The sequence below is a fragment of the Panthera tigris genome, chromosome E1 (assembly GCF_018350195.1).
Source record: "Panthera tigris isolate Pti1 chromosome E1, P.tigris_Pti1_mat1.1, whole genome shotgun sequence".
NCBI lineage: Eukaryota > Metazoa > Chordata > Mammalia > Carnivora > Felidae > Panthera > Panthera tigris.
This window is the reverse complement of record NC_056673.1, coordinates 20,264,926-20,291,841: the sequence shown is the minus strand read 5'-3', so window position 1 is coordinate 20,291,841 and position 26,916 is coordinate 20,264,926. Positions and strand designations below refer to the sequence as shown.

The window sequence follows — 26,916 nt, the reverse complement described above, 5'->3', positions numbered from 1 at the left end:
AAACAAAAGTCATGAAATACAGAAGTAAGTCACTTCTTCATGGTTTCCATCATAGTCTGAGCCCGTTAGGGTGGAGGTGTTTATGACACTTTCCTAAGAAACCCCCTTTTTTTTGGTTGTGAAATTGAGACTGGGACTTTCTCCCCAGTAGAAGAAAAAGTTGATGTCAGAAGGAAGCATGCTCCACCAAGACAAAAGCAAAAGGATGCTTTTATCATTATTATTATTATTATTATTATTATGGGGAATTTTAAAAAAATACTCATTTAGTACCCCCCTCCCCAAACAATAGATATACTTTCCCATGCATAGAAAAGCACCAGCAGACTTTTTTTATGGCCTTTTTCCAGTAAGGAAACGGGTTTATCCCCGATTGTAGCAGCCCTGTAGTAATCATAATAGTGCTTAGGCTGCAGGCGCTGTGCTAAGAAAGCTCTTTGCCATGGCTCATGACTCTTTGATCTTCACAAAATCTGGATGAGGGCGATACGACTGTGATCCCCATTCCATGACCAAGGAAGCGTGTGTTTGGAGAGGTGTAGAAATTTGCCCAGGGCACCCTGCCTGGCAGTGTGGACGCTCAGTTGCCCCAGTTCCGTTATTTGTCACAGAGGCTAAATGGGCTGGTTTTTTAGAGACTCCTCAGTTTCCTGTGGAGAGTTTTTCTGCGTTTGATTTGCATTTATCTCGCCCTTTCGTTATTGGTGAGACCCGGTGCTTCCTTTTCCTCCCAGAGACTGGATGAATGGGTGCCGAATCGGAGAGCAGAAGCCCGGGTGAGGGTTTCGCTTTCACCACTCACCACCTCCGTGATCGTGCACAATTCACCATCCCCCTGCACCTGGTTCCTTGTCTGTAAAATGAAGTTGCAAGAGTATAACAGGGGTCCACCCCTGTGCTCACCCCCTCTCTCCCCTGCGGTCCCGCCTGCTCTTTCCCTTCCTTCTCTTCCGGGCCATCCTTCTCACATGCAGCGTGTGGGCAGGGGACGTGGTGTGAGGGCCGGCTGTTGTCCAGGAGGCTCGGGGGACCCCGAGAGAGTGAGGACATCAAGCGGTGTGATGTTGCTCAGTGGAACGCACAGGTGAAGCCGGACCCCCTCAGCCGCAAAGCATAAATCGGACTTGGCTTTGGAGCTCTGCACCCCTGCTCGGGTTTCTCCTGGGTCTCCCTATCCTTAGCATCCTCACACTGCCCCTTAGCCTCACACCGACTTTGTACCGGGTCGTCCCGTCCTCCCACTGTCCCTCCCCCTCTCGGCCTCACATCTTGCTCCGTGCCCCATTCCCTTGGGAGTCTGCTGTCAGTTTGGGAAACGGGGTCTCACCTGCAGGTATGTTCTCAGATGTCCCCTCCAGACCCCGTAATGCTTTAACTCATCTTCACATCAGACATTTGAAAGGCCTCCAGGAAATGAGGGTAGTTTGGGACAGAACTCTTTCCTTCTGGTTTCCAACGGGAAACCAAAAGGTCCATAGGTCTGGTGGTTTCTGCTCACCATTAGGAGACAAAATCACGCCTTCCATGTGGGATGGGAGTCAAGACAAAAAGTGGGTGATGCCCTGTGAAGATAATGTATTTGATACCATTTAAAATTTTTTTTAATGTTTTATTTATTTTTGAAAGAGAGAGAGAGAGACAGAGCATGAGCGGGGGAGGGGCAAAGAGAGAGGGAGACACGGAGTCTGAAGCAGGCTCCAGGCTCCGAGCTGTCCGCCCAGAGCCCGACGCAGGGCTTGAACCCACAAACAGCGAGATCATGATCTGAGCTGAAGTCAGATGCTTAACCGACTGAAACACCCAGGAGCCCCAGATACCACTTTAAATTAACATGTCCTTTAACCACAGAACATAAAATTATTTGTTCATGGAGGATATGTACCTTTTATTAGACATGAATATGTGGAATATTTCAGGGAAACCGGGATTTCATCGAGGGCGACTGGTTAGGGTTCTGTGGACAAAGAAGTCCTCACCACCCATATCTCTGCAAATTCACGTTTCCCCAAATCATTTTAAATTTTTGGCCACTCATTTCACTACTTATGATGTATATTTAAGTATTCCTTCAAGCTCTGCCTCCCAAACATAGAAGCGGCTTCTGTGAGGCATTGAAAATTCCTCTTTCACTTCCTCAGACTCCTTCTCAGTTTGTTCTTGATTGTGTGGGAATTCGTGGGCCTTTATCACACAGAGTCAGCCTCTAAAGGAAAACTGCTTTAATGTCACTGTCATAACGCTCATTCCAGACTACAGAAATGCTGTATATCGCTTGGGCCTTGTCCCTATTTTAGGTGTGTTTCCAAGGAGTAGGTTGGTTGTCATGGTTTAGAAGAACTTTGCTGTCAGGATCCAGTAATACCAGAGGGAGGCACAGGCCATCTGTCCCTCAGGGAGAGGTCTTCAGGAAATAAATAGCCTCTGGCCAGAATGTTTGAGATGTTTCTGTGCTTAAAGTACAACTCAAGGTCAGATCATTTCTCAAGGCCCACTTCTAGAATTCTGAGCTTCCAGAATTGAGGTTTGGTCTTTTAGGTCAACGTGTAGAAAGGTAGTGTGTTGTCTGTAGGCTTTCCCCAGTCGTACTGGTCAGGAAATGCCGGACAAAGGGGCTAATTCCCTGCCCCCGTGTTCTTAGCTTCTTCGTCCTTCTGTCCCCTGTTCCACCTCCATCATTCCACCTGCAAGGAAGACGAACGTCGCCTTGCCAGTCATCTTTGAATACAGGAAGGTTAGAGTTCTGGAATGCAGGCATAAGAGCAGTTCGCATTAGTTTGATTTTAAGTTTATTTATTTTGAGAGAGAGAACGCATGTGCTCGTGCACGAGTGTGAGGGGAAGTGGGGAGAGAGGTAGAGACAGAATCTTAAGCAGGCTCCGCACCGTCAGCGCACAGCCCGATGCGGGGCTCGATCTCACGAATTGGGAGATCATAACCTGAGCCAAAATCAAGAGTCGGATGCTTAACGGACCGAGCCTCCCATGCACCCCCACATTTATTGCTTTTATTCAGTTTTTCTGTCGGTGGCTATGGCAAGGCCTGGTTGAGAATCCTTCCTTACCCTGGATCCCAGAGTGACTTCCAAGATTAGCACAGAACACAGAGGACTCTTGGAATGGACACAGCACCTGTCTAGCCAGACAGAGCCAGTTCTGTTGGTCAGGAAATGGCACTCCGGTCAGATTCGGTGTGCTCTCATCCCTGGGAATGCCACAGTCCTGGCCACGGCAGCTGAGAGCAGAGCTGCTGGGAGCCAGCTCCTGCCAACCCACACCACCCCATCACACGCCTGTTATTCATCAACATGCCTCTTTAATATCTTACAAAGTGTGATGCTCCAGACCCAGGCAAGATGTGTCATAAAGGGGAGACTTCGCCTGGTGGATAAAAAGGCATGTGTTCCTGCCCACGTTTTTGCTATACGCTGAGTTTTCAGAAACTTCCCAACCACACCCCTTGGTCTTTGTTTGAGTTCAAAGGGAGGCATCTGTGCTAACAGGATGTTTCTGGGCTCAGTCCCTATTGCATTCGGGAGGCTGACCTTGGGAAGTCCTCTCTAGAGACTTCATTTGAGCCCAGGCCATCCCCCTCGGCTAGTGTCCCATCATGGGCTCAGCAGTTACAGAGATGGTGAGTTTCTGCCCTCAAAGGGTAGTTTCACACGTGTCTCCCTGCTCGTGCAGAAATACAGTCTGAGAGATAATAGCATGAGGTTGGGCTCCAAGTACCAAAAAAGAAAAAAAAAAAAAAAAAAACAGACTGATTTTCTGGAGCAGGAATCTGAGCAGGAAAATTGTCATGTGTGGCAAACGGCTGCAGGATGATTCTTGCGGCCTCAGTCTTCAGGGTTTCCACTAATCCTATTTCACATGTCTGCAGGGGTAGCCCTTTCTCCTCCCCCCCGCTTTTAAGCATTTCTGGCCAATATATATGCCTGGTGTAAAGGAGAAAAACAAAAGAGCCTGCAATTCGCCCAGATACCCCATTTCTTAGTGTTCTTGCCTTAAACCAATCACACCCTGTTAGCTGACCCAAATCCATATCCCCATTCCCTTTCAGCCACCCAGTGAGCTCAGTGTGCCAGCAGATGAGCTAAGCCCCAAATCATCACCTTCTCTAGAAAGACAAACAAATAAAAACAGCCGGAAGGGGGGAGGGTGGATGGGGGGGGGGTGCATAAATGATGCATTAAACTACAGTCTGGAAGGAGCTGGCGCTGCCGGGCCTCCTCGGTGGGCGGGCGTGCGTGTGTGTGAGCACACATTTTCCACCCGCAGCACCCCCGCCCCAGGCCGGCAGCGGCGGCGGCCTGTCAATGTCAGAGGGAATCGCTAATGCGCGCGTCGCCATGGCGACCAGGGGAGCGGCGGAGCTAAAAGCAGCAGCCTCTGCGGGCCCGCCTCCCCCGCCGCAGCCCACCCTGGGCTCTGCGGCTTCTCTTTGTCTCGCTCGCCGCCTGCGCCCCCCCCTCCGTCCCAACCCCCTCCTCCTTCACCCTCCCCCTCGCCTTTGTCGCCTTGCCCCCCACCCTCCCGCTGCAGGTATGGGGGTGGGGGGAGGGGGCCGGGGGGAACTGGGCCGGTCCACACGCGCCCCTTTGCTAATCTTGGAAACCTTAATGCCTCACTTGAAACCAGTCTTTTCAAAAGGGGATCAGGAGAACAGGAGCTGGTCTTTCTCACCTGGACGCCCATCCGTGGCTCCTTGTCCCTGTGGCCGTGGCCCTCCCTCTCTGGCCACCGGAGCACAGGACAGACAAAGGAGGTCAGTTGCTGCCCACTTTGCCCCCCACCCCCCACCCCAGTGACTCGGACCTGAAAGTCCTGCAAACTCACTGCATCTGGGCCTCAGAGAGCTCATCCACTACGAGTTCCTCATCTAGGTGAGGTTGCTGCCCCCAGATCAGGACGTCCAGGGCTTGGGCTCTTTGGCTTGGCAGCGTGTACCAAAATGTGCTGTGCTGCTGTTAGCATTCAGGGTCACCTGGTAATTAAGGGTGCTGAGGCCACGGTAATGACCCCCAACCCATAAACCCTTCTGTTCTCCACCTGTGTCCTGGGGCAACAGAGCAGCTCTAGTGGAGGGCACAGCTTAACACGTCAGATTGTCTTATGTTCTAGCTGATGCCCTCTTCTTTACAAGAAAAAGTGATAATCATACAAAAAACATTTGTGATACAGCGTGGTCTAAAGAAACAGCTTCTAGATACTAGCTGTATCTATCCAACACATAAGTAGGCATTTGGTTTACCTGTAGGCATTGAAACGACCTTTTCCATGTTCTGAAAGTCACACTCAGCATTTAAGTGATGAAACACTGATTAACAGCCCAAAGCCGGGACCGCTCTTGTCATGGCCCTGAGTCAGTGGCTCTCTAGTATCCTCTGGTTTCCTCAGCATACCATGGCCCCATTGCCATCATTCCTACATCAGAAATAAAAGGCATTCTTGAGGATGGGTATGGCTGAGATTTCAGCTTTAAAGTCACCCGCTGATAAATAAGTGAATTTATCCTATATAGTCACACAGAAAGTTGTCTGGACCACTGATGGCAAAGTGGAAGTGCAGGTGCCTGTAGGGAGGGGGCCAAGAGGCCAGAGGACAGGGTAGAAGGCGAACTTGCTTTCCCTACATATACCCTCGTACCTGTGGGTGTTAGACCATGTGCATTTATTATTCACTTTTTAAAACAAAGCATGATATTAAAATTTAACATCACTTCCTCAAGAATGCATTTCCTCATTTCCCCCAGAGTAGATCTATGTGATTCCATAGCACCCTGTACTGTTTATGTTCAGTGCTTTTCCCAGAATCCTGGCTAAATGGAAATGAGTGTGTAAGTCATGTTTATGTAAGTCTCCACACCAAACTATAAGCTTGGGGGGGGGGGGGGGGGCGGGGGCGGGGCAGAAGCAAGACCTGTCTTACACACCACTGGGTCTTCAGGGGCTGGCACGCAGTCAGCACTTAGTATGTACCTGTTGAATACAGAGGTGAAGAGAAGTGGATGGGAGGGTACTGACAGAGTGATGGGGCCAGGGGGTTGGCAGGGTGCTTATCTCTACGGCCCTCCTCCAAGTTTAGTGACCTTTCAAAAAATTTTTATTTTTTTAATGTTTATTCTTGAGAGACACAGAGCATGACAAGAGGGGCAGAGAGAGGGGGAGACACAGAATCCCAAGTAGGCTCCAGGCCCTGAGCTGTCAGCACAGAACCTGACGCGGGACTCAAACTCACGAACCATGAGATCGTGACCTGAGCCGAAGTTGGATGCCTGACCAACTGAGCCACCCAGGCGCCCTGCTTTGTGACCTCTCAGAGGCTCAACCCCTCCTGTATCAGATAGCTCTATAACATACTTGCTCCAAATAATTCTTGTGTAATTGAAATGCATCACAATAAGGAACTTGATGAATCAGTTAAACTGTATATAAAGGGAACCCTGTCATTTGCCAAAGCAGTTCCCAAGCAGCTGATTGGAGCAGTTGTCTGAGGCAGGTCAGGGCCAGCTCTTCTTCCAGTCATTCTGGAAGCTCTGGTGATCTGCAGTACGGTGTGGCTCAGGAAGCCACCTGGGGCTTAACAGCACCAACGTCCGGGGGCCACACACACACCAGATGAGTCAGTCTGTAGGAGTGGAGCCTGACCACTATCAGGGCCCTGTTTTGCAAGTGCTTCTCTAGTCATGGTGCACAGTCAAGGTTACGAATCATTGCTCTGTGGGCTTCTCAGAGGAAGTGGGGACACTTTGCTCACCAAACCCAGAGATTCTATTTCGGCCAATAAGCTGATGCCAATACACTTTACCCTGGACAAAGAGATTATTTGCTTTAGCCCACTTCGGGTTGTTTCAGTCCTGCTCGTGGAACCTCTCCCTCTCTTTGCCTTAAAAAGCCTGTGGGTCCCCTTCTGCGATAGTCGTTTAAAACAAATATGTAACTATCTATCCAGGGCACGAACCATTTTTCAGACTTGCCCGGGCAGCAGTGACCTAAATATTGCTCAGGGTGTCTGACTTCCAGCCCCAGAGGAAGAGTGCATGTGGTTTGCTTGTTTTCATGCTAATGAAGTTGAGCCAGTAATGCAAGGTCCCCATCGGGATGGCTGAATCATTTGATGCTATGAAATCGTTCTTTAGACAGAAAGCAGTGGTATAGGGTTATTATGGAATTGTTCATTTTTCAGCAGAATCACTCGGGCACTCACGCAATCTAATTTGTTGTGCCATTTTTAATTGTCAGGAGATAAACACTGGAGGAACGTTGGTAGGAATGCCTCAGCCCATTGTACCAGCCAGAGTAGATCTTTGGAAAGTGTGACTAACCCATTTGTGAGCCAACAGGGGTAGAGGTGGATTGTTCTGTCCTCTCTCCCAGGTGACCCCGCAGGCAGTAAATAAGGCCACTAAGGCTGTACACACACAGTACACACACTGTACACACACTGCCCACCAAGATATTAGATGCAACTGACTTTCAACTAGAGGTGTGCCTACGCTCGAGGTCAAGGCAAATTTGGCTAGCAGCCACCTGGGGGCACTTCCCGTTGAACTCTCTTAGGAGACTGGGCGGCAGGGAAATCAAGGTTAGTCTTGGGCTCTTTAGTTAGTGATCATGGAGAGAACTGGAACTCTTCATGGCAGGCAGGAAAAGCTCAGATGTGGCTTAAGAGAGCCCACATTCCCATTTCCAGCCAGCATGCTCCAGCCTGGATCCATACAACCCATTTCTGGGAACTTAAAAAGTAAGAGAGCAGTCGCATAGACTTGAGACCCCATGGGGCTTTTGATGTGTCTTCCAGCAACAGCATGGTGAGTGGTTTCTGTGATGTGGGATTCCTGAACAAGAAGGACTGGACCACCGCCACTGGTTCCTCTCTCATTACAGGGCCAGAAATAGATGCCCCATCCCAGGAAAAGGGAAATAAGGCTGCATGGAATGTTTCATCTGTTGGAATATTGTTCTGTGCTGCCTGACAAGATTACTGAGTTCTCAGTTCTATAGCAGTGGCGTTGAGTAAGAGTCTGAAAATTGATGCATTATGTACTCGCTTAAAATAGCAAATGCAGAATAGAAAAACCAGAGCTGCTAAGAAGTGTGCAGAACATATTGATAGAAAGGCCTGCTTCGCCTCTGTTATTACCAGCATGAAAGGGTGTATCGGAGCAGGGGGCAGATTTTCCATCAAAAGCATTCGTGTGGTGAAGGCTTCTGTACCGCAGTGAGACGAGGGTACATTTTTTAGCTAACATAACTGCATGCAAACCCTTCTGTTCTCAAACAGGTGGTAGAAAGTGGGCAGTTTGTTTCTTTTCATCTCAGGGTTCTGGAGTTGGTTTATGAGATGGTTGCTTCTGTTTTAAACTCTTTGAATTCCCCTCAGAACAAAAATCCCCAGTGTCTTGCTGCCTAATCAAATATGCTTCGCCGTGGGTTACAGTTGCCTGGATGGGCAGCAAAATTTAGTAAGAGTGAGGTGGAAAATGTATAAAAAGAACTGTGTCATCATCATTTGTCAGCTTAAATGGGATTTTTTTAAGTACCCAAGAACAAGTTGAAAGGACCTTCTGGGATCACAAGCCTCTCGCCAGCATGGCCCTAGAAGGTGGCAGAGTTGTTTGGTGAAGGGCTGTCCTTGATCAAGCGAAGAGGCCTTGAGACGCAAGGGCTCCTTTGGCCTCATGTCAGTTGTTGAACCAACCTCCTAAACGCGAGAACCTCCTTCACTGAAGCACTTCACTCCATTAACAGACGTTCATGGAGCATGTACTCAGCACCAGGCTCTGTGCTAGCCACTCTGCCTGGATTTTCTCCACCTCTCACCAAAGCCCTTGGGGAGAGAGGGCATTGCTCCCTGTTAATTAACTACCCCCATGGAGGAAACTGAGCTTCAAAGGAGCAGGTGATGGGCCCGGGCCAAACAGCTGAGCTCAAACCCCAGACCAGCTAATTCCAAAGGGCAGGTTCCTTCCACTGTGCCCCATGGTCTCCTCCCTTGATTAAGCAGCATTCCTAGAAATACAAAGAACCTAGAGGTCCCCAGGCCCCGGGTCTGCCCTGCCGCTGCCACCACTATCTGGAATGGCCGACTCTCAGGTGTGGTATAGTCAGTTCCACAAGACTGCTGGGTGTCCGAGGGAAATCACTTTTTCCAGGCTCGGCGAGCAGCAGTTGGATGTGGTAACGGCCCCTAAACGGGGACTTGAACTAACCATTGAGTAAAACATAATTTGCCGATTGTCATGGGACACTGACCAGTTTCCAAATTCCTGTAGGGCACCACAGTTTTAGAGAATGTGACCTTCTGTTTGCAAAGCCAAGATTTCTTTTCATTTTTCTCTTTGTTATTTCCTTTATAATGTGTACTATCGCTCCTAGAAATACTGCTTTAAAAGTTTGGGTACTTTCAGATAAAGATTGCTGGAAGGAATGGTGGGGAAAGTGTAAAAAAAAAAGAAAAAATGGTAACATTTAACAGGGAATTTGAAATACTAAGGGGCTCGGAATGGGGGAGAATGGCAGCCAGGTTGCAGAAGGCACAGTTGCTCAGACAGGCTGCTGTGCTTGCCACGGTTAACAGTGCATTTCCAAATTCTAGGCTTATTTGCCTAATAGAACACAGCACCACAATCATATTGTAATAGCATGCGTGAACAAAGTAGGTTTTGTGAAACAGTTGTGATACATGACCTGCCTTACCGGCTCATGTGTTTCTCTTAAGAAAAGGAGAGCAATGAGTTGTGTACCCCTGAGTCGACATCATACATCATGTGTAGTGAAACCCTTTGGATGATTTTCCAGAGGAAGTTCAACTCCACACTGGCCAAAACCAAACTCATTCTCTCTCTTCCCTCACCCAAGCTGAAGAGCTAGGAACATTGGCAGACTCCCTTTCCCCACCTACATTAGTCAGTCACCAGATTCTTACCCTGATGCATCTCAGACTTAACTCAGCTTTGCCTTCTTACTGACCACAGTCCTTACTCCCTTGATTGGCAGTTTCCTAACTGGTCTTCCAGCCTGAAAATGCCCACATCAATCTCTCATCCACATACCTGCTTCCTCTCTATCAATTTTACAGATTAGCTTTTTATTAAGCACCTACTGTATGCCAGCCACTCTTTCAAGCACAGGGGATATGGAGAAGGTTCCACTCCCATGAAGTTTACTTTTGGGAAGGGGGTGGGAGCCATAGGAAGACAGACAGTGAGCAAGCCAATCAAACAAGTCAGTTTCAGATCATGGTATGTGCACAGAAGAAGACAAAGTATTATCTATCTTCCCTTCCTGAGATCCCTTAAGGATGTCCCCATTGCCTACAAATTTAAGCCTCAACTCCTTGCTCGTCTTCCACCCCAGCCTATATGGCTGGCCTCGGCTCTCACCACCCTCTCCCAAACACACTTCAATCCTGAACTCCAGTCCCATGCTTGCCATTTTCTGCACACTCTCTAAATTTCACTTTTAGGTCAAGCTTCAGGGTCATCTCTAAGTCCTCCTCACCCTCCGAGGGGCAGTTCATTGCCTCCTGTCTGTAGGGTTCTAGAGATCTCTGTGGGCTGGGGAAGCCCAGGTAGGCCTCAGGAAGGAGGCACAATGAGAGCAAGGGGGATGTTATCAAAGGAAGGAGAGACACTGACTATGCTGGGCGAGCCCACTGGGCTCACTGGGAGCCTGTCGTCATGGAGAGAGCCCAGTTTGTTCAGTGTATCTGCCTAGCAGAGCCATGGGCCACACAGCCCAAGAGGCTGCCCCTCTCGACAAAAGCCTCCACATCTGCCTGGTGGTGGGCACTTCCCTCCACTCTGAGCTTCCTGAACGCACTCTAGACCTCATGGTGCCAGCCCAAGTGCCTTATAGAGTAGCTGTTTAAGTCTGCCTCCCTCCAGGGGCTGGAGCTCCTTCAGAACGGAGCTGTTTTATTATTGATCTTGCAGCCCAGAGCCTTAGACACAGATGTTTGATGTAGAACGTGTTTCAAGACAATGCTGACAAATTCCTGAGCCTGTGAATAAACGTTTTTTGTAAGTTCATTTATTTTGAGAGAGAGAGTGAGCGGGGGAGGGGCGGAGAGAGAAGAAGAGAGAGAACCCAAGCAGGCTCCGCACTGTCAGCACAAGAGCCCGATGCAGGGCTTGAACCACAAACCATGAGATCCTGACCTGAGCCAAAATCAAGAGTCAGACGCTTAACCGAGCCACCTAGGAGCCCCTGGATTTTTCTTGGTTCCTAACACTGTTCAAAAATGCCATCCTTTGGGGCGTATGAGTGGCTCAGTCGGTTAAGCATCCGACTTCAGCTCAGGTCATGATCTCACGGTGTGGGAGTTTGAGCCCCGCATCGGGCTCTGTGCTGACAGCTCAGAGCCTGGAGCCTGCTTCGGATTCTGTGTCCTCCTCCGCTCGTACTAGATCTCTGTCTCTCAAAAGTAAATAAACGTTAAAAAATATTTTTAAAAATGCCATCCTTAAAAAATAAAGAAATAAAAAAAAAGAGGGGCACCTGGGTGGTTCAGTCAGTTGAGCATCCAACTTCAGCTCAGGTCAGGATCTCACAGTTCGTGAGTTTGAGCCCCACGTCAGCCTCACTGCTGTCAGCCTGTCAGCACAGAACCCGCTTCAGATCCTCTGTCCCCCTCTCTCTGCCCCTCCCGCTGTATTGTACCAAAAATAAATATTTTTTAATGCTATCCTATAAGTCCCAACCCAGTGAAAATAACTAATCTTATGTATACATTCTTTTCACGACTCTCTTTTAGTATGTACGCCCCCAGTGTGTAACCCCCCTCAGTGCTCAGTTCTCAGAGCGGGGACTGCGATCCTGTTAGCCCCTCTGTAGAGCGGCCCGGGGACACACACAAACAGAAACCCAAATGCCTCTTAATGATGGGGAGTTGAATAGGCAAATATAGGATGGTGTTCCTGACAAGCCACTAACGCGCATCTGTTCAGAAGAAGATGTGGGTCCTGGTGCGTGTTCAGTCCAGTCATATTTAGCACCTTCATTAATGATGTGAGGAGAAAATAAACACCAGTGTTCACAGATGGTGCTAACTTTGGCAGTGCTGTAACAGAAGTGTCAAGATAGGAGAAGTAGAGATGTAAGCAGGAAACAGCAAAGATGTTAAAAAAAAAAAAAAAACTCTCAAACAGATAATTTTTTGGTAAAATAAAGCCCCTTAGAGCACAAGCACAAGACGAGAAGTTGAAGGGGGAGAGAGGGAGAGAGGAAGGGGGAGGTGGAAGAGAGAGGCAGGAAAGTGGAGCTTTCACACAGATGTCCCCCAAAGGCTCCAGAGCCTCCAGAGGCACCGTCCTCTTGTCAGAGGTGATGCCACATGGCCTGGGTGTCCCCCTGACCCAGCCTGAGCTATAGCTGTGGTCACAGCCGCGGGCCCATTTGTTTTGTGGTAGGCTTTTTGTTTGGTTTGGCAGTGTTGTGTTTTGTTACTTCTGTTTGTTGTTCTTCCCTCGTATATTTGAGGGAGCTGAGGGTATGGTTTTGTTCTTACAGTTCGGTTTTCAGAGGTTTCATTATCCCTCGCGTAAAGCACCAATTTGGGCATTTGGGGAGGGACAGAGGAACGCAGCCTTTAAAGAAAGAGTCCAGATTCCAAATGTATAAATAAAGCAGAATGCAACATTCTCCCCACCTTGGTCTCCGACGGCGGGAGGGGGAGACAAATCACAGAGCGAGCGGCGGTCCCCGGCACGCGGAGGCCGGGCCCTGCCCCACCTCGCCAGGGCACGGCTGCCCACACACAGGGGACAGCAACCTGCCGGCGTCCTCCTCGGGGACACCAGCACGCACCAGGGAATAGTCAAAACCGTGCACAAACTCTCCAAGCGCCGGGACAGAGCCCCCATTCTTTGGCAGCCTGGAATCAGCCAGGCCTGGCAACATCAACCGCCTTCGGGCCAGGGGCCGAAGAAGGAAATGCCCAGAAAGAGAAACACACAAGTGGTAAAAGGGGGTCGCGGTCGTAGGCAAGAAAGTCCAAACCTCGGCGTCCTCACAGCAGATGACAAATGCTTTCGAATCTGACTCACGAGCACCAAGGATTAAGGAACCCCGCGCCGCGGAGCTGGTGGCCGGCACGAGAGCCAGAGGAGCACCTCCATGTGGGACTGAACAGATGGGGGCTCAGTGGACCCCCTGGGCCTAGGGGTGGGTGGCCTCAGCACTTTGCACCGCAGGGAATCCTTGACCTTGACAGCTTCTCTGTCCCCGTCTACAGCACAGGCATGATCTCAGCGCCTCGTAAGGTTTGGGGAAGCATTGAAAGAGGCACTGAAAATGGCAAAATGTTTAATACACTGCCTCGTACATGGCAGGTTCTCGATGAACGCGTGATTTTCAGCCTCCGCTCCCCCAATTCAAGACCGTTTTACGACCGCACGAGGCATGCTGCTACGTAATACCAGCCTTAGTCACCACGTGTGTGTTTACGTATTTTTGTTTCCGGAACCCATCAGTCCACATGTTTGCCATCCTACCATGTGTTTTTATTTCCTTAGCAGAGGGACAGGAGCGCCTACCATGGGAAAGCTTGGATTCACCAAGCGAGGCCATGATTCACTTTGCAAAGGGATCCTTCTCCAAAGAGCATCCCCGTGAGCATGCCTGGTGCCTCTTACTAGGCCTCTCCCCGTAAACAGACCCTCGCTCAGAGTGAGGTGCCAGGGGCCCCTGTGCCCGAAAGCCTGACGGACTCACCTCTCAGCAACACTGCTTTGAAGATGCACCAGGCTGGCCTCGGGTCTTCCGGTTGGTGTCGTACGTCACAGTGAATCCCCGCGACTTTCTCAGTCATGTCTTTAAAAAAAAAAAAAAAAAATCTTTCTCTAGACTTTTATGCGACTCCTATTTTGTATTAGACGCTGCGCTAGGAGCTCTCAATGGAGCAATGAAAAACACTTCTGCTGTGCTCAGAGCACGTAGTAAAGAGGCAGAGTAGCTAACAAAGTCCAATGACTATTTTAGTGGCAGGATGCACAGAGCTTAAGGCTTGGACTCTAGCCTCGTTGCCTGGGTTCAAATTCTGGCTGTGCCGTGTGACCTTGGCACGTACTTAGCCTCTTCAGGCCTTATTTCCTCTTCCGAAAATGGAACTTACCACATGCTCTCACAAGGATCTCACAAACCGGTATTTGCGAGGCATGTACCATATGCTTTTCTGCTATCGTTCTATTATTATTATCCAGGCACGCCTTGCTTCATGGTGTGTCCCTTTGCTGTGCTTCACAGATCAAAGATCGAGAAGTGTAATCCAAATTCTCGGAGGGGCGCCTGGGTGGCTCAGTCGGTTGAGGGTCCGACCTCGGCTCAGGTCACGGTCTCGCGGTCCGTGAGTTCGAGCCCCGCGTCGGGCTCTGGGCTGACGGCTCCGAGCCTGGAGCCTGTTTGGGATTCTGTGTTTCCCTCTCTCTCTGCCCCTCCCCCCCCCCGAAATAAACATTAAAAAAAAAATTAAGAATCCTTGGAAGCACATACACAGGGATACCTCATTTTATCGGGCTTCACTGTACTACCCGTCACAGCTAGCGCCTTCTTTACAAACTGAAGGTTTGTGGCCACCTGGCATCAAGCAAGTCTGTTGGCACTGTTTCTCCTACAGCACTTGCTCACTTTGTATCTCTCACGTTTTGGGAATTCTCCCGCTATCTCAGATGTTGTCATGATTATTGTATTGGATGTGGTGATCTGTGTGATGTTACTACTCTAATTGTGATGGGGTGCCCAGAACTGTGCCCCATATAAGATGGTGATTTCATAAGTAGATGTGTGCGTTCTGTCCCCACCCCCGCCCCACGTCTCTCTCATCCTTTCCCCCAGCCTCCCAATTCCCTGAGACACAACGATATTGAAATTAGGGCAGTTAGTGACCCTATGGTGGCCTCTAAGCGTTCGGGTGAAAGGAAGTGTCACCCGTCTCTCCGTGTAAATCGGAAGCTAGAGGCGATCAAGCTTAGTGAGAAAGTCCTGTAGAAAGCTGAGACAGGCCTGGAGCTAGGCCTCTTTCACCAAATAGCCAAAGTGTGAATGCAAAGGAAGAGTGCTTGAAGGAAATTAGAAGTGCTCCTCCAGTGATCACATGGATGGTAAGAAAGCGAAACAGCCAGGGGCACCTGGGTGGCTCAATTAAGCATTTGATTCTCAGTTTCAGCTCAGGTCATGAGCTCATGGTTTGTGAGTTCGAGCCCTACGTCAGACAGTGTGGAGCCTGCTTGAGATTCTCTCTCTCCCCCTCACTCTCTGCCACTTCCCACTCACACTGTCTCTCTCTTATAATAAATAAACTTGAAAGAAAGAGAGGGAGAAAGAGAGAAAAAAAGGAAGGAAAGGAAAGGAGGAGAGGAAGGAAAGGAAAGGAAAGGAAAGGAAAGGAAAGGAGGAAAGGAAAGGAGGAAGGAAGGAAGGAAGGAAGGAAGGAAGGAAGGAAGGAAGGAAGGAAGGAAGGAAATCAAAACAGCCAATCACTGATTTGGAGAAAGTCTGAGTGGTCCAGAGAGAAGATCAAACCAGCCACCACATTCCTTTGGGCCAAAGCCTAATCCAGAGCAAGGCCCTAAGGTTCTTCAGTTCTGTGAAGGTTGACGAAGGTGAGGATGCTGCAGAAGAAAAGTTTGAAGCTGGCGGAGAAGTTACTTCATGAGGTTTAGGGAAAGAAGCCATGTCTGTAACACACAAGTGCAAGGTGAAGCAGGTGCTGATGGAGAAGCTACAGCAAGTTCTCCAGAAGGTCCAGCTAAGATCATTCTGGAAGGCGGCTGCAGTAAACAGATTTTCAGTGTAAGTGCAATAGCCTTCTCTTGGAAGGAGATGCATCTGGGGCTTTCATAGGTAGAAGTCAATGCTTGGCTTCAAAGCTTCAAAGGACAGGCTGACTCTCTTCTTAGAGGCTAAAGCAGCTGGTGACTGTAAGTTGAAGCCAATGCTGGTTGACCCTTTTGAAAATCCTAGGGCACCTAAGAATTATGCTAAATCTGCTCTGTCGGTGCTCTACAGATGGAACAACAAAGCCCCAATGACAGTCATCTGTTTACAACATGGCGTACTGAATAGTTTAAGCCCACTTTTCAGACCTAGTGCTCTGAAAAAGATTCCTTTCAAAACAGGACTGCTCCCTGACAAAGCACCCGGTGACCCAAGAGTGCCGATGGAGACGGGTCAAGGAGCAATTTCAACTCTCAAGTCTTATTTCAGAAATACATTTTGTAAGGCTATGGCTGCCACAGATAGTGATTCCTCTGAGGGATCTGGGCAAAGTAAATTGAAAACCTTCTAGAAAGGATTCACCGTTCTAGATGCCATTAGGAACATCTGTGATTCATGGGAACGTCAGAATATGAATGTTTACAGGAACTTGGGAGAAGTTGATTCTAACCCTCCTGGAGGACCTTGAGGGGTTCAAGACTTCAGTGGAGATGTGGTACGATAGCGGGAGGATGAAAGTCAGAAGCGGAGCCTGAGGGTGGGGCTGAAGGGCTGCCATCTCACGAGGAACCTGGAACGGATGGGGAGCTGCTGCTTACGGCTGAGCCAAGAAAGTGGTTTCTTGAGCCAGAACCTACTCCCAGCAAAGACGTCAACATGACAACAGAGGATCTAGAATATGACATACACCTAGTTGATAAAGCAGCAGCAGGGTTCCAGAGGCCTGACTCCAATTTTGAGGGAAGTCCTACTGCGGGTAAAATGCTATCAAACAGTATCACGTGCTACGGAGAAATTGTTCGTGAAAGGAAGAGTCGGACTTCATTGACTTATCTTGAGAAACCGCCACGGCCACCCCGGCTTCGCACCCGGCCCCCTGATCGGTCAGCAGCCGTCAACACTGTGCAAGACCCTCCACCAGCGAAAACATTGTGACTCACTGAAAGCTCACATAGGGTTAGCATTTTTGTAGCAATAAAGTATTTTTTTAAATCAGGTATGTACATTTTTTTTTAGACATAATGCTATTTATTACACACTTTAGTAGACTACAGCATACTGTAAACTTAACTTTTACGCGCACTGAGAAATCAAAAGATTCAGGGACCTGCTTTATCATGGGGTCTACAACCAAACCTGCGGGGTCTCCGAGGTATGCCTGTATTCACCTTTATTTTTATTATAGTATAGTCAGAAGGTAATTTCTGTCTGATGGTAATTCTTAGGTATTTACCGCACTCCTTCTGTGGTCTAGTACCTGATCCGCGTGCCCAGTGTCGCTTCTCTAATGTGTGTCCGATTGCTGAGCATAGTGAATACACACATACACACAGGCTTGTTTTTAAATTATTTTTTTTATTGTTTATTTAATTTTGAGAGAGAGAGCACAAGCATGGAAGGGACAGAGAGAGAGAGGGAGACGGAGACTCCTAAGCAGGTTCCAGGCTCTGAGCCTGATGCAGGGCTTAAACTCACAGACCATGAGATCATGACCTGAGCTGAAGTCGGCCGCCTGACCAAATGAGCCACCCAGGTGCCCCCACCCAAGCTTATTAATTGGGTTCAAGTCTATGTTCTTTGGTTAAAGTTTTTTTTTTTTTTTAAGTTTATTTTGACAGAGAGAGAGAATGAGAATGTGAGCAGGGGAGGGGCAGAGAGAGAGGGAGAGAGAATCCCAAGCAGGCTCCGCACCACCAGTGCAGAGCCCGACACAGAGCCCGACCCCACGAACCGTGAGATCGTGACCTGAGCCAAAATCAAGAGTCGGACTCTTGAGCAACTGAGCCACCCAGGGGCCCCAAATCTATGTTCTTTTAATATCGTCTGCTGATCTGTGTTTTAGGAAAGCACATTAAGATCATTTTCTATGATGGCAGATATATCATGACAACCGTCCTGCTGAACTACTCCCTGATAAAGAAAACAATTATTGGGGCGCCTGGGTGGCTCAGTCGGTTGAGCGTCCGACTTCAGCTCACGTCATGATCTCACGGTCTGTGAGTTCAAGCCCCGCAACGGGCTCTGTGCTGACAGCTCAGAGCCTGGAGCCTGCTTCAGATTCTCTGTCTCCCTCTCTCTCTGGCCCTCCCCCGTTCATGCTCTGTCTCTCTCTGTCTCAAAAATAAATAAACGCTAAAAAAAATTTTTTTTTTTAGAAAACAATTACCTAACGAGTTCGTTCCCGGCAGCGTCTTTTGCCAGCCTTCTTGTGATTCGTATTTGCCTCATGTCTGGTTTCATTTAAGTTTTCTTTGTCATGATGATTTAGATGGGTATCTTGCAAATAGCAGGTAGCTGCATTTCTAAATTAAATGCGAGAAGTCCCTTGTAACGGGTTCACACGCCTCGGTGTGCACATCCACGCTAGTGATTTCTTGTTCCCATGTTGCTTCTTGGCTGCTTTGGTTCCTGTTTTCTGCCTTGCATTAGATGAGGCAGAGTTTCTCTCCCCCTTCCTTCCACTTCTTCCAGAGTTGCATGTTTCCGTCGAACGTTCTTGTTTACCATTAGTTTTCTTCACACCCGTGCAGGTCTTAGGAAATCTAAAGTTCATCAGCGTCCCTACCCTCCTCCCAGATGACGAAGGCCCTCCAAATGCCTCCCTTGGACCATCACCCCATCTCTCATGTTGTTGTCTTCCAGGACTTTAGATCAGTGTTGGGTTGAACCCCCAAAGTTAGTCGTATTTATTTATTCATACATACATGCATACAGTGAATGCTTGTTTAAATTTACCTTGGTGTCTGAGAAAGTCTTTGTTTTTGCCCTCCTGCTCAATGATTCTAGGTTGGTGGTTATTTTCCTTAAACACTTGGAAGAGTCTGTGTTTTCATTATTTTCTCACATTTGATGAAAAGGTCTGTACCTTTGCAAGGAATGTGTCTTTTCCCTGTGGGAGTTCTGAAGGTTTGTTCGTTGCCTTTGGTGATCTGCAGTGGGGTTTGCTTTTCAAGAGGTTTAGTGAAGACACCTTGAGGGTTCCAGTCTTTACTGGAAAACTGTGTGTCTTCCCACTTTGCCAGGCTAGAAGGTAGGCTCGAGTGACCTTTTTCTGGATCCGGCAGCCTGCAAGGGCTCAGCCTCATTCCAGACCTCAGACCCAGTTCCCCTCCCATGTGGCCCGCGTGGGCAGGTCTCCTGCTCAAGCCAGCATGTCCCCACCTTGGCATCTGCAGGACCCTCCCTCTCACAGTGGCCTCCTGTCCCCTCCTTCCTTCCAGCTCCTGGAGGTCATCCTTTCCTTCTTTCAGCCTCCACTTTGATTTTAAATATTCTTTCGGTGGAACTTCGTTCACGTTTCTAGACCCTGGTAAGCATCAGGGCCATTGTGAGCTCCGATCGTGCTGCTGGAACCAGCACAGCACCGTTGCACACTCGGAGCCACAAGAGAGCAGTGGACACAGGGGACACTCGGCTCAGCCCGGGGCGGGGGCGGGCAGTTCTCAAAAGCTCTGGGGAATGACTGAAGGGGTTTCAGCAGGGGAGTAACGGGCTCCTTTTGTGCCTTGAGGAGATAGGTCTGAGGGCAAGGTGGAGGACAGGTTTGAAGTGGGGTGTGGGGCAAACCGAAGGCAGAGGAATCCATCGGGAGGCTTCAGCAGGGCTGAGTCCTGGGCTGGGATGGTGGCAGTGGAGAGAAACCGAGAAAGCTCGGTGAACAGAGCGTGGTGACTGGCTGTGGTCAGCAGAGGGAGAGGAGGGATCCAGGCTGACTCCCGGCTTGCGGGTCTCATGACCAGGTAGATGATGACCACTCTTGCAGTCGTGGGTGTGACAAGAGGAGGGGACCAGTTTGGGGGAAGGGTCCAAGACGATAGCTCAGTGTTGGATACAGGAAGACCCAGCTGTTGGTGCAGCTCAGGGCGTTTGTCTAGCAGGTGGCCGCAGATATGTGCTTGGATCTCATGCTAGGCTGGGGACGCTGACTGGGTAACTGTCATTGAAACCACAGGCATGGGTGACACTACCGTGGGATAATGTCTGAGATAAAGGGACTAAAGATAAAACAATACTTAAGGAGTAAGTTTGCTCCTGCAGGAGTCCCCCTTCTTCTGAGGTGCCAGTCTGATGTCACCACGTGGCCCTCCTGCATGCATCCCATGAGAATCACAGGGTGTTCGTGTGTGCCTGTCACCCCGTCAAGAATGGGAGTGCCTTGGGGCACCTGGGTGGCTCGGTCGGTTAAGCATCTGACCGGCTCAGGTCATGATCTCGTGGTTCATGGGTTCGAGCCCCGAGTTGGGCTCTGTGCTGACAGCTCAGGGCTTGGAGTCTGCTTTAGATTCTGTCTCCCCCTCTCTCTCTCTGCCCCTCCCCCGCTCGTGCTCTGTCTCTGTCTCAGAAATAAACATTAAAAAAAAATTTTTTTTTTAAAAAGGGTGATGGTGGCCAGGGCAGAGAGAGCAGAGGCAGGGCCACAAGTAGGGCACGTGGGTTTCTGCCCACCGGTTCAGTGCTGTGGAGGCGGGCGCCAGGCTGGGGAGGGGCGGGGGGCCTTGGGACAAGCTGCCTGCGGAGAGCCACGCGATGACAAGGGGAGTTTTATCTTCCACAAAGAAGTGGTGACCCCATACCTCACCAGAGGCAAACTCAAACGGGACTCGGTAGACCAGGAGATGGGACACCCCCACTCTCAGGACCGCATGGCGCTGGACCGTTAGACTCGCTTTAGAAGTGACCGCAGTCCAAGGAGCCATTCGGCCCCGGCAAAAACAGAAGTAGGACTTCCTAAAGCCGGGTTTTGAAAAAGAAGTAGCACTTCCTAGCCCTCTGTGGTCTGACACAAGCAGCGGGCCTTGCTTCCTGAAGTGACGCAGCTACACACACGAGTTCCAGATGCCCCTTCCGTGTCATTGCCCCCGCGAGCGCCCGAGCCTCCACGTTTGCGCCTGGCTGGTGCCCAAACAGAGAATGGCCTGACCCGGGGACCCTGGGGCCCGTCACGGCACGCTTGCTACACCTCTGATGACTTTGAGAAGCGTCCGTTTACAACCTGCCTGTGCTCGGTGCCAGGCGAGCTTCTTCCCGCCATGTCCTGTGAGCAAACATGGGAGCGCGTAGCATTAGCCTCACATTCTCGGGAACACCTCACCAGCCCCCAGAGGACGCGTTCACAGGCAGTGTCCTGCCCTGCCCCCCTCTCCCGTTCCATTTCCCTTCAAAGTGCATTTAGCAGAACAGGGTCACCACTACTCCAGCGGGGGATGCCAGCAACACCACCGAGAAGAGAAGCTGGGCCGTTCGCTTCTGCGAGTCCTGGGGGGCATCGGAGCAGACCAGTGGGTGGGCGTCTCCACGTCCCAGCCGAGCGGGGCTGGACGAGAGGAGACATTTTCTGGGCCGGTACAGCTCCCGGGGCGACTTTTGTTGCCCTGCTCTGTGCAGGCCCTACAAAAAATACAGGGCTCACTTGGGGGCTCCCATGGATCGGGTCTTGCATTTATCCACAGATTTCTCTCATGAGGACGGGAGTCTAGGTGCAAAACGAAGGAACGTAATTTGATAAAGGCCATTTGCCGGCAGTGATGGCTTAGAACAGATGAAACAAGATGAAAGTCCCCGAATTCCAGAGTTTGCTGAGCCATTAAATCCTGTAACAGAAGATGGGGAGGAAAAAAACCCCTCCCCCTTGCAGCCAGCCTCCAACGGCAGCTGTCATTGGCTTGGCGTGCCATCAGGGGGAGATACCCTGCCCCCACCTATTAAATCTGCTCTCCTTTCTCTACAAAATGAAGAAGGTGTTCGAGCTTTATGAAGATCTCCGATGTGGGGAAGCTCCAGCAAGAGAGGTCAGATGACCCTTCCGGAATGTCCACTTCCTGTCTGCCGCTTGTACCCAGCTACTGTCCTGTCTCCAGCACAGGCACAAGCACCCCCTTGCTGGTCTTAAAACCATTTCAGTTGAGCTTGAAATGAGAAAAGAAAACATGGTTTGAAGGCAAGTTCTTAGGTTTCCTTTAGATCCATCCCCCCCCCTTTTTTTTTATTGTTGTAAAAGACACATAAATTTACCATTAGTCACATTCAGCACATCCACGGTGCTGTGCAACCATTACCACTGTCTAGTTCCAGAATATTCTTATCCTCCCAAAGCCTAGAAGCAGTCCCTATCTGCCCCACTCCTGTTTCTGTCTCTATGGATTTGGGAATTCTGTACATTTCTTGTAAGTGGGATTCTACACTACATGGCTTCTTTCACTTGTCATGTTTTCAAGGTTCATCCATGTTGTAGCCTGTGTCAGTACTTCCTGAATAACACTTCATCGAATGGATATACTTTGTCCCTTCATCAGTTGGTAGAGATTCGGATTGGTCCTGCCGTTTGTTTACTGTAAATAATGCTGTCATAAACATTCCTGTACATGTTGTGTGAACATCCGCTTTCGGTTCTTTCGGATAGATCTCCGGGAGTGGAAGGGATCGCCGGGTCACGTGGTAATAATTCCATGTGTGACTTACTGAGGAACCACGTCATCTTCCTTTGTCACCTGTCGATGGCCGTGTGTGGACGGCACCGGCAGATGATGGCTCAGCCCAGCTCTTGAGACCAGAAAGTTGGTTCTTCCTCCAGCCAACGTTGTTCTGTTCTAAAAGCATCACATGTAGGGGCGCTTGGGTGGCTCAGTCGGTTAAGTGTCTGACTCTTGTTTTTAGCTGAGGTCATGATCTTGCAGTTCACAGGTTCGGGCCCCGCACTGGGCTCTGCGCTGACAGTGGGGAGCCTGCTTTGGATTCTCTCTTCCTCTCTCTCTCTCTGCCCCTCCCCTTCTTTTGTTCTCTCTCTCGCAAAATAAATAAATACTTAAAAAGCATTACATGTAGCCCCTCACCCCCCTCTTCTGGGAAAACCCCTCAGCACCCCATGAAGATAGGCTGGGAATCAGGGCAGGGCCACTCAGCGCTATGCCAAGGGAAGGAGCAGGAGCACAGGCACAGACTGTCACTTAAGGCGACAGTACGGAATATTCCTTTGCTAAGTAGCAGGCCTCCCTTCTGGAGCACTACAAGGATCTCAACCAATCGTGCTCAGCACACGAGGCTGCAAGGAGCACCTGAGGTTGGCAGAGATGTGTTCCTGGGAGGAAGCAGCCGGCCGAGCAGAGGACATGAGCCCGCACGTCATGGTGGCCCTGTGAGCCCACGACGGCAGTGCAGCTACAAATGTACATGTCCCCCAACAGCACCTGGGGAGCGTCCCTGCGCACACAGTGCGGTGTGTGAGCCCCACAGGTCCTCCCTGCCCTCCAGGGGCTCTCATTCTAAAAGCGGAGACCAGTACCCCTGCTGGGACTGCTCCCCGATTGGGACACAGAAAGGCTAGGACAGAAACTCCCAGCCCCGCCCAGTGTGGGGAGAAGCAAATCGGAGGACTGGTTCTCTGCGGTTTTCTCTGTCCTGCAACCCTGCACCGAGGCCTCCGTTTTCAAGGCGAAGTCGGGCGTTGCTACCCTGTGACCCGTTCCACGGTAGCCATTCGCTCCTCTTAGGTTTCCCACCGGCCTCGTCCCTGCACCAAGACTGCAGAGCAGATACTGGAGACACCCAGAGCCCAAAAGAGGGAGGAAGAGTGAAGTCAGGGGAAGCTCTCTGCAGATACTGTACTCAGGGCACTGGGAAGGGTCTGGAGTCCGAAGGGCCCTATTGAAAGTAGCAATGTCCCAGTTGTACCAAGACAAGAACGTGGGGGTGGCTGGTGCGTCCCATCCCCCGCCTCAGTGTTTGGAATGTGGCCCTATTAGAGCCATTTCCCCAGGACTGAGTCCCCCAGGCGCATCTAGAACCTACTGTGTGCACACTGCTGTACCATGGGGAGGAGAGGCGCAGACACAGAAGGCGGGAGGCAGAGGCTGTCCCCAGCACTGCACTGAGGGAAGGCCAAAGGGGAGGCCTCTGCCAGGGTCAGAAGGGAGACATCCCCAGAGGACATGATTCCGGCCAGAGGCACCCAGAGGCTGTGGCAGGGTGACAAGAGGGACACGGAGGCTGACTGAGCCCTGGTAGGTGCAGGCTCGGGGTCCCGGAGGCATCTCCAGCTGCGGGCAGAGCTGAGCGCAGGGGCTTGGCTTGCTCTGAGCCAGCCCGACAGCGGGACGAGGGTCTCAGGGCTCCATACCTCGACCCTGCACAGCAGCCCTGGCTCCCCCAGGAACCCAGCCGTGCCTGAGTCACTGCTTCTGGTGGACTCTATTTTTATGTCCAAGTCTGATTAAAAATAGCTAAGCCAAGGTTTTAGCTGCAGCCGGCAAGACATTAAGTATTAAGACACCTAATGCCCACAAGTGATAACCTCGGGTCTCTTCCTGATCCACTGTCTGCCCGTGGGACACACCCCGTGAGAGAGCAGGCCGGAAAGGGGCGGGAGGAAGCCTGAAACACCTCGGCTGCGTCTGTCCTCCGCGGCGCAAGGGCAGGGGCCCGGGGGGCCTGCTGCACCAGACCAGCACCCACAGATGCCTCAGGCCTTCCTCTTAACCCCTTGCATCTCTCAGGCACAAAGCAGCTGAAGGGGCATGAGCCCGGGCGCCGGGGCTGAGCCAGCAGGAGTGAGCGGATGGACAGAAGGCGCCTCTCTCCGCTCGGCACAGCCGGGGCGGGACTCCTGGAAGCCATTCCTCTGGGCAGGGAGGGCGTGCGGGCAAGAACCTCCAGTCACCCCCGGACGCGCCTCCCAGTTGCCACCAAAGACAACCAGTCGTCCCGAATCAGAACCCCACGCCCCTCCCGACAAGGCCCTCAGCCTGAGGCCAGAGCCTTGGCGGCCTCAGTGCCACCACGTTTCCCCGCTCTGGTCCAGCCCGACAGGCCAGGTGCTGCGGAGCCGGGCAGCAGGCCCCTGATGGCTGCTGGCTGCTGGCTCTGGCCTGAGGCTACAGCCCAGCCCCGGCCTTGGCCGCCCTCGCCCTCTCCGGGGGCACCACTTGGGACCGTGGCCCCAGGGCACCCGCGAGGCCCGCAGCAGCTCAGCGATCGGCCGGTCCCAGGGGTTGCCAGGGAAGCTCACCCCACTCCGGCTGCCTGCTAACTGCCCGTCTGGGCTTTCTCTTTTCGGTTCTTCCAGTGAGAAGCGCCACCTTCAAGTCAACGTCACCAACCCCGTGCAGTGCAGCCTGCACGGGAAGAAGTGCACGGTCTCCGTGGAGACGCGGCTCAACCAGCCAGAGCCCGACTTCACCAAGAACCGCTCGGGCTTCATCCTCAGCGTGCCCGGGAACTGACCGCTCACCGGGGAGGCCTCGCCAGGGCGCGGGGGCCGCGGAGCCAGGCAGCACCCCCCCCCACCGCCGCCGCTCCGCATCGCAGGCCCCCGTCTAATTGCTGACTGCCCACTGTTGCCCGCTTCAAACCAGCTCGCGAGGGTCTGTGCTTGGAGCCCAGCCCTCTTCTGCCTCCTCCAAGGCTCCTCCCCTGAGGTCTCCTTGCTGCCTTTCTGCCTTTGGTCTCCATCCTCCTCTGCCCCGACTTTCCACAGTCCTCACTCCACAGACCCAAGACCCCGGTGCCCTGCCGCAGAGCCCTGGGCTCATACCCTCAGAGACAACTTGATGGTGCCTGGAGTCAGAGAAGCCTCTGCCCTCCCCACGCCCCCTGGCCAGGTCAGGTCAGTGTGCCCTGACCCGCTGACCAGCGACCCGGCCTGCGAGGGGTGGACGCGATGTCCCCAACCAAAAACGTGCTCCCCTGGGGGACTGGCCGGGGATGGAGCCCTGCTCTCTCCGTGAGTCCAGCTTGCCACCCCTCTTTCCCCCAAGGTGACCACAGCACCCCCCCCACCCCACCCCCGGGACCTCGCTCAGGTCTCCTCGGCGGAGCCCCTCCCCCAGCAGTCAGCCAAAGCCACCAGGTGAGCAGGTTCACCTGCAGGGCCGGCCCCTCAGCCCAGGAGCTGGCAGCTGGCAGTCCAGCCGGGTGCCCCGGGGCCCAAGGCCACCTCTCCGAGAGGGAGCAGGTGCTCCAAAGGCCAGCTTCCTTTACCACACGGCCTGGGCCCGTGGTGGTTGCACACGGACACTGTGCGGCTTGCAGGGCTGCTCATCCGGTACTGCGTCTGTGGTGCCCACACTCCTGTCAGAACACCAATAAGAAAACGGAGTCACGGGAGCCAGGGAGTGAGTGCTTGGGGGGGGGGGGTTGGGATGTTTTCCCCTTCCCACACCTCTGTTTCCTACTTACTTGGAGAATGAGGACCGGGGCCAGAGGGGCGGAGTGACAGAAACAGAGTTGGGGGGCCCTGGCACTGCAGGCCAGGCCAGGATGCCCACCCTGCCCTGCATACACCCCCCGCCGCAGCTGGGGCCCAGGCTGGGCACACAGACCTCGCGCCGGGAGAGGGCCACCGTCTTGCCGGTCCGTGCCCGACCGAAAGCACGGGCGCCTCACATGCCTTCCTGAGACCGCCCTGCTCCTGAGCCTCAGCTGAGGACTCCGCCCCGAGCCTCTGGGCAGCCCAGGCCTCCAGGCCAGGAGCCTTAAAAGGAGGGACTTGGGACACGCCATGTGGGGAGGGCGCTGAGGGTGAGCCCACGGCTCAGGAGGAGACCGGCAGGGTGTCAAAGGGACATGCTGCTGTTTTCTTCACTTTCTGCCACAGACGCTGCCCGCACCCTACCCCCCCACCCGCTTCCCCCCCCCCCCCAACCCTGCCACGCTCCCGACCTGCCACATTCATGCTGCAAAACACACCAAGTGCCTGAGCACAGCGTCCTGTGCCTGACATGGTCACCTGGCTGACCCCCAGGTGGCCCCAGCAGCCTGCTCTCATGCACACACGCCCCCAGCCCCGACTTCCCAGGGTCTGTAAACATCTGCACCCTATGCAGTTTGCAACAAAAAGTCCTCTTGGCATCCTGTCCTCCGACACCCATTCTCATTCTCGAAGCCTGGTCAGCTGCCCGCACAGCACAGAGGTGCCATCAGCCTGGTTTAGCAACAGAGTTTTGCCAATCACCTTGACACTAGTTGAACCATCCTAACTGGAACGGCGC

General features: G+C 51.8%; 1 protein-coding gene and 1 long non-coding RNA gene across 3 annotated transcripts in view; one reads left to right on the top strand and one right to left on the bottom strand.

Annotated features, from left to right (window-relative positions):
- MYO1D (myosin ID) overlaps positions 1-26,557 on the top strand; it is a 354,052-nt gene extending 327,495 nt beyond the window's left edge. Inside the window, exon 22 of the mRNA XM_042966688.1 lies at positions 24,993-26,557. Coding sequence (XP_042822622.1) covers positions 24,993-25,149 — 157 coding nt within the window. The 3' untranslated portion in view covers positions 25,150-26,557. The remainder of the gene's footprint in view (positions 1-24,992) is intronic.
- LOC122233584 lies at positions 250-20,144 on the bottom strand. 2 transcript variants are annotated; one of them, XR_006211216.1, is made up of 5 exons: positions 18,102-20,144; positions 13,715-13,813; positions 5,251-5,423; positions 1,328-1,562; positions 250-853 (listed from the first exon to the last, which is right to left on the bottom strand). It is a non-coding gene; the product is annotated as an uncharacterized LOC122233584 (long non-coding RNA). The 2 variants fall into 2 exon arrangements; XR_006211215.1 differs by lacking the exon at positions 5,251-5,423.
- Positions 26,558-26,916: the final 359 nt, after the last annotated feature.